The following is a 6,459-nucleotide window of genomic DNA, read 5'->3' on the forward strand; positions in this document are numbered from 1 at the left end:
ATGTTTTTCCAAGAAATATAATAAAGAAGTGCTCCAAGTATTGACCACTGCCCGGAAATCATCTCTGATCGAACAGCATTTCCTTTTCCGCGCTAGCAATTACAAACTGTGGGATCACATTATGCACACTATCTTCTAGCAGCTTCTCTCCCACCGGGTTTCGCCTCTTGTCACCCAGTTCCAGGGCAGCAGCACAGATCCCTCCCGGGTTATTCCGTACGTCTTGCCGACAACCACATCCAGTCCCTTCAACCCTTCCCTCGTCCGATCCCCGACGGGCAAGGCCAACAGCCTCTCCAGACACCCCATCATTTCCATAGTGCTCACTCCCAACTCCTTCCGCACGCCCTTAAGCCCCAGCCCCGCCGCGGAGACACAGACCGCCTCTACCTCTCTAAGCAGCCTGCTCTCAGACTCAAAAGTGGCCCGGGCCTCGGCTGCCGCCGGCCCCAAACGTGCGGCCAGCTCGAGAACCGCGCGTTTCGAGGGGAGACGGGCATGATCCACTTGCAAAACTCCGCATTCTAAAACGCTTGGACGGATGTCCGATTCCACACGCATCCGCAGGTGCTCCCAGGGTCGTAGTAGCTCCATGCTCTCTTTTCTACCTCCCAGGCCGCTCTCACCCCCTCCGCCCAAGGACTGCAACCAGGCAATGTACTGGCTGCGGGAGCAGGTGCGCCCTCTTTCAAGGTGTGCATCCGGCAGTACATACGACTGGAAGGCGGCCACCAGTTTTGCTTCTTCCTTCCGCCACCCCTGTGCCTCCCACACGTCCTGAACCCCGACCTGACGCAGGAGCTTGATCCAATGTAGGGGCGTATCCGATGGGGACAGATCCAGCCGCCCCTCTTTGGCTGCCGCTTTGACATTCCCCTCTTCTCCGAAGCTCTGGAGGTGCGGATGGCCCCCAGAGAGGGAGGGAGAGCGGGAGGGGGTGAGGACGAGGTCAAAGCCTGCAAAGCGGGTCACCCTGAGGGCGTCGTCCCCGTACTCCTCCAGGGCTGCCTCCAGGCGCCAAAGCGTCAAGGCTAGGTGCTCTGCGGCCCAGTCGCTGCACATAGTAGATGGAGGAAAGAAAGTGGGGTAGAATTCTGGGTGAATAGAACTATCCGTGTGAAGGGTATGTGCCTAGTAGTCTGTAAACACAGCCCGTTATCACAATTGGCCCCAGGCCCGCGTTGAACCTCCATACCTTTCAAAGATAAAACATAGAAAAGAGACTGACTACCACAAGGTTTTAAGCCCCCAGTAAGCGTTCTGCGCGTAGGTTTATAGCAAGCCCCTATCTTGAAGGCATCCTTACCTGTGCAGCTGGACACTCTCGAAGCCCCATTTCGCGCAAATACGGGCGCCGGTTGCCTCCATGTGCTCGGCCGCTTCCTTTCGGTCCTGTAATTTCCCTAATCCGTCCCCTCTCCTGCCTTTTTGCCCTCCCCCCCGCTTGGTCTCTCTCCGCTGCAGATGGGCCACAAATCTGTCCAGAAAAGGGGCCCAGCCCTCATCTTCATCTTCAGCACATGGCCGACGCCAAGCCCACCTCCAATCATCGTGTGCTTGCTCGTGAATATGATCCCAGATACTTGACCGGTGGTCGGGCCCCGCAGGCGCTGGGGAGGGCGAGGGAGAAGGCAAGGAGCTTCCCAATTCACAGTGACGGGAAAGGATCTCGTGGAGGGAATGAAAGACCCGGTCATTTAATGGCACCACCACTCTGGAGGGAAGCGAGATGGAATTTGGCGTGGAAGACGTGCGCGGTGGTAAAGCGCGGGTCTTGACGTAAAATACCAAGTCACGTGGGCTTGCCCCAATGCCGGCGAAGGGAGGGCTGATAGTTGAGGCAAGGCTGGAACTTCGCTGCGACGAAGTCTCAAAAAAATTGTTCAGGACCTTGAGATTTTCACTGTTAATATTTTGCTCACGGGGATGCTGCTGAAAGAAGTCGGGATGAACTGTTTGCAAGTGTATCAAAAGGGTTGACGGGGTGGGCGGTAAGACACCAAGGGCACTGCGTGAAAAACAAGGCCACAAGGGCGACAAACTCCACCATTGATTCATGAACACACCTTGCAAGAAAAATTGCTTCTTTATAATAATGGTTGGATCGACGCTGCTGCTACCGCTGGATATGGAAGAGGAGGCGTGTGAAGAAGCAGTGCTACTGATGTTTCTCACAACCTCCCACTTCGGATGAAAATATGCTGACGTTGACAACTTGACATGCTGGAGAAGCGCCATCACATGGCGCATGCCACGTTCTTGTAAGGCAAGTACTGTGGACGTGCAAGAAATTTGCATGAGGCGAAAATTTTAGTACAATTCAACTACAGGGTCGACGACAGAAGATCAGATCTTTCAGTCAGACAGAGGAAAGCAACCAATTTGACGTAATTCAAATCATTGGAGTACAACGATGGTTTCCCTGAAAAAGTATCAATTTAAGTATCGTATCCATTACCCGTCCGTAAGTTTGAAAGTGAAACGCTGGTGTCAGGATGCAATTTACTTTATCTACCGGTAGAAGCCTGCGGCGAACGGACAAGCGAGCACTTAAGACTATCAAGTTGATCTATCAACTGAGAGTCAACATGCCGCCACTTGAATCCTTCATGTCCTCCTCTACATCCACTCGAACTTACAATCTCCCGTTCCTTCCAAAATACAATATCTATAAGGGGCTTCCAGCTCTGCCACGGGCTAGTGACTGACCGAAAGCGCCCTCCTTCACCTTGTTGCATTCAGGCAATTTCGCTTCATGCGAGCCCTCGCTTTGTTCAGCATTTTTCCTTTGGTCAACGCCGAAACTTGCCTGACTTGGCGCCCTTCATTCGTGGCATTTCATTTTTGGTGCCCAATTTCTCGCTTTCGTCTCATTATATCGCCTTTGGCCATGTCAGCCGCTGCTCCCTCGCGCACTTCTTCCACCCTCCTCCCCTACTTGTCCATTTTCAAGACCAAGGTCAACTTGATTCTCGCTTCGAAGAGCCCTCGCAGGCAGGAGATTTTGCAGCTCATGGGCTTTGACTCGAAAGATTTTGTAGTCTTGCCGAGTGATTTTCCGGAGGACCTGGATAAGAGAAGTAAGCGTCGCGGAGGTGGTCTCTAAAATGCAACACTTAACTTCCAGTGTAAATGGTGTCTAAAGTATCAGTAGGCAGAGCGAGACAGGTTCATCCACATGTGCATTGTGTATCGTTCTGCCCAACGTTCACGGCTTTCCGGTCTCATATCAGCTTATCTACACCAATGTTGGGGCTCTTTCCTATCCAATAGACTTTATCAACCCGGCAGACTACGCGCAGAAGAACGCTGAATGCAAGGCGCAAGAAGTAGCTACCAAACTGTTCGGAGGCTCGAGTTCTGGGGATGTAGGGAAGGTGGGGGGACAGAGGGACGCGGGAAAAAAGACCACAATAGTCATCGGCTCCGATACAATGTACGTAATTTTTGGGGATCTTACGAGGGGTGTACAACAGGATCTTCCGCTACAAAGTATTTATTCTCGACGTCATATTTTCATCCTTGTCATTCCATTGATTATACACCCGTCAGCGTGGACCGCGATGGAATAATACTTGAAAAACCTGAGGACGCACAGCACGCTTATGCCATGCTGTCGTCGTTATCTGGAAGAACGCATCTCGTACATTCTGGTGTGGCAATATATAGCTCTAAGGGCCCCAAAAGTGGAGATGGCATTCCCTTGCCTGTTGTATCCTTTTGTGAGACTGCCCGCGTGGACTTTGCTCCGTTGAGTGAAGAAGAGATCTGGAATTATATTCGGTGCGTTACAAACCCTCGTCTCTTGGGATGGACCCTCTAGTGTGCTACCGCACTGATGTCGAAGACATATGGAGCCCTGAAGAGGTTGTTGAGGGGGAAGATTGGAAAGGCCGATAACTTTGTATTGCTCTGATTTTTCCCTCGTAGCCAAAAATTGCTCAGCCGTTATTGCCTGGTACTTTCCTTTCACGTCTTCAACATCCCTTGTATTTTGCACACTACATCCCTCCGTATAGCTCTGGGGAGCCGATGGACAAAGCAGGAGGCTACGGAATTCAGGGCCTCGGGGGTCAAGTGGTTCGAGGCATTGAAGGCTGCTACTTCACTGTAATGGGCATGCCTATGCACAAGTTAAGCGTAGCACTAGCTCAGTTCGCCGAGGATGATCAAATATGATAACCGTTTAAGAAAAATATGAGAGGAAAACCACACGCACAGAAATTTCTGATTTCTAATACAGGTGCCTATCGAATTGGCTGACCTATAATTTACAATGAGTTCTCTTAGACGTACGTATCTTGTTGTTTACTTAGATTTTGGACCTCAAGGACTATTTGGTTTTAATTGATTACCGCTATCTCAAATAATCAAGCATATATGATATCGAACCTTCGTATGACCAATCGGACTTCCAACAACCTCTCTGGTCGGAAATATTTTTTTGTTTCCAATTCCGGATAAGCAATTGTTCATCGTATATATGTTTTGAAAGACCTTATCACAGCCTGATAGTCCAATTTGAAAAGAAACTACGCGTACTCATTGCCTTTCAAAGAAGGATTACCTGCGTAGGAAATCTTCAAAAACATGCGAAAAGTTTACAACCAACATTAAAGGAAAATATAAATACCCACATACCGTACAAATTACTTTCTTTCTCCCTTTATTATGTCTACATACAGAAGTATGCGATCCTCCAAATTCGTCTAGGAGTAAGAAAGATGACACCTTATTCGGCAAACAAACAGATATGCGAACAGAAAACCTGTATGAAGGCATCTCAGCTCCTGCATCATTATTGTGCATGGCAGTTTGGGATAATCAAAGAATATATTCGGACGACTCAAGATGAGCTAGGGACGTTTCCAGGAAATCGCGATTCATAAGCAATGGACACTCGACATTTAGAGGCAAAATTAAAGACCTGCATACCTTCCACAAGGAACTTTCTTTTTCCCATTCTTATTATCATGCAAGTACATGTCTTCTTGAATTCAACTAGGAGGCAGGAGGGAAGCCAAAAATCATACTTAAGTGTAGACCAGTCAGACATGCGCGACGGCTTACAATGAACCCTGCAAGTCTTCGCTAGAACATGGAAAACAGGTGCTCGTATTGAAGTCAACACTGGTAGGCACTCATAGGCTTCTCGCTAAATTGCTATCGCAGACGGCAAGAAGGCGAGGATCATGTCCAGGGGAAGGAAACTGACAGACACTAAAATAGTACAGGAACACACTCACACACAAAAAACACACAGACAGCGGGACACCTCTAATTGAAATCACTCCTTACACAGACATTACCGAGCAGACGGCAGAACTAGCTACCCGGTGATATTAAAATTAAGCCCCTAGTCAGCTGAGGACCAGCATGTCTTGCCGGTTCCACACTTCCTATTAATTAAGCGGTGGTAGGGGCCGGTGTAACAGGAGTAGGCCCGGGCGTGCACGTGATCCTGGTGGTCCTCCCAGCACCCTTGATCTTCTCAGAGCATGAGGAGACCATGGCAGATGGTGGGAAAGGTATGCTGGGCACATTCAATACCACGGTTAGGGGGAACACAATAGGGTCCTGCAGGAACTGCAATCGGCGGAACATTCCTGACGCACTGTAGTACCCGCCAGTCGAGTTGTAATTGCTGTTCTGGACATTGGCACCCTTGGGACGCCTGGACATTTTAATGGACACCCGAGCACCCCTCGTCTTACAGCTGACGCCTCGTCCGTTTCGACGCAACTTGCAATCGCTGGCCGCGAAAGCCGTGCTCTCAAGCGTGGCGAGGGCCATGTCCTGCAACTCCACGGTAAGACCTTCCTGGCCGATCAAAGGTACAACAGTCATCGTCGGGTCATCTAGATTGCCCTTCATGCTCCACTGATCCCTCGCTGTCTTGGACTTATCAATCACCTTGACGTTCTTGAGGGTGAACAAATCCTGACCGGCAGTCATGACAAGTGTGATGCCCAGGGCGAGCAAAAAAAAGGCGCGGCGCATGGTGGTGATAGAGAAGATCGAAACGTTGACCACTGCATGAAAATCGTGAAAATGTGAGATATGTATGTGAGTACTCTTAATTGCACTTCTTCTGTCCTGTCACTTACACACATTGAGCTCTTTTTAACCATGCCATCACTCTTGTGATATGTCCGCAATTTCGTTTCGAAACAAATTTAGCTTGCAAAAGTAGTACAGAAGTCCTATTTCGTAAATATTATTTATCATGAATCATGGACATTGTCCAATGAATACACAAAGTCACGCTCCATATCTCTAGATGGCAGAGAGGGGAAGAGAAAATGATTCAAGAGAGAAACCTCGTTACCTCGAAGATCAAGGACAGGCGCAGGGCGCGTGTGGCTATTTTCGTCTACCAAATGGACACGCTTTGGCTTGTCATACTGCTTTTAGACTACATATGAATGATTTACTGGGTCTTCAGACAAAACTCTGTCG

At 49.3% G+C, this 6,459-nt stretch overlaps 3 protein-coding genes across 3 annotated transcripts; 1 reads left to right on the forward strand and 2 right to left on the reverse strand.

Annotated features, from left to right (window-relative positions):
• Nucleotides 1-38: 38 nt before the first annotated feature.
• Nucleotides 39-2,279, reverse strand: NGA_0415300 (uncharacterized protein). Its single transcript, XM_005854969.1, has 3 exons — nucleotides 2,067-2,279; nucleotides 1,307-1,952; nucleotides 39-1,062 (listed from the first exon to the last, which is right to left on the reverse strand). The coding sequence occupies exons 2-3, from the start codon at nucleotides 1,334-1,336 to the stop codon at nucleotides 136-138; spliced, it is 957 nt and encodes a 318-aa protein (XP_005855031.1). The 5' UTR covers nucleotides 1,337-1,952; nucleotides 2,067-2,279; the 3' UTR covers nucleotides 39-135.
• Nucleotides 2,280-2,673: 394 nt separating this feature from the next.
• NGA_0415000 (acetylserotonin o-methyltransferase-like protein) lies at nucleotides 2,674-4,275 on the forward strand. The gene is made up of 4 exons (XM_005854966.1): nucleotides 2,674-3,080; nucleotides 3,274-3,436; nucleotides 3,553-3,783; nucleotides 4,020-4,275. Exons 1-4 carry the CDS (start codon nucleotides 2,756-2,758, stop codon nucleotides 4,177-4,179), a joined length of 879 nt encoding a protein of 292 aa, XP_005855028.1. The 5' UTR covers nucleotides 2,674-2,755; the 3' UTR covers nucleotides 4,180-4,275.
• A 1,131-nt stretch (nucleotides 4,276-5,406) lies between these two features.
• NGA_0415500 (uncharacterized protein) lies at nucleotides 5,407-6,000 on the reverse strand (the record flags this gene model as incomplete). The annotated part of the gene is made up of 1 exon (XM_005854971.1): nucleotides 5,407-6,000. One exon carries the CDS (start codon nucleotides 5,998-6,000, stop codon nucleotides 5,407-5,409), a length of 594 nt encoding a protein of 197 aa, XP_005855033.1.
• Nucleotides 6,001-6,459: the final 459 nt, after the last annotated feature.

The sequence above is a fragment of the Nannochloropsis gaditana genome, assembly GCF_000240725.1.
Source record: "Nannochloropsis gaditana CCMP526 unplaced genomic scaffold scaffold332, whole genome shotgun sequence".
NCBI lineage: Eukaryota > Eustigmatophyceae > Eustigmatales > Monodopsidaceae > Microchloropsis > Microchloropsis gaditana.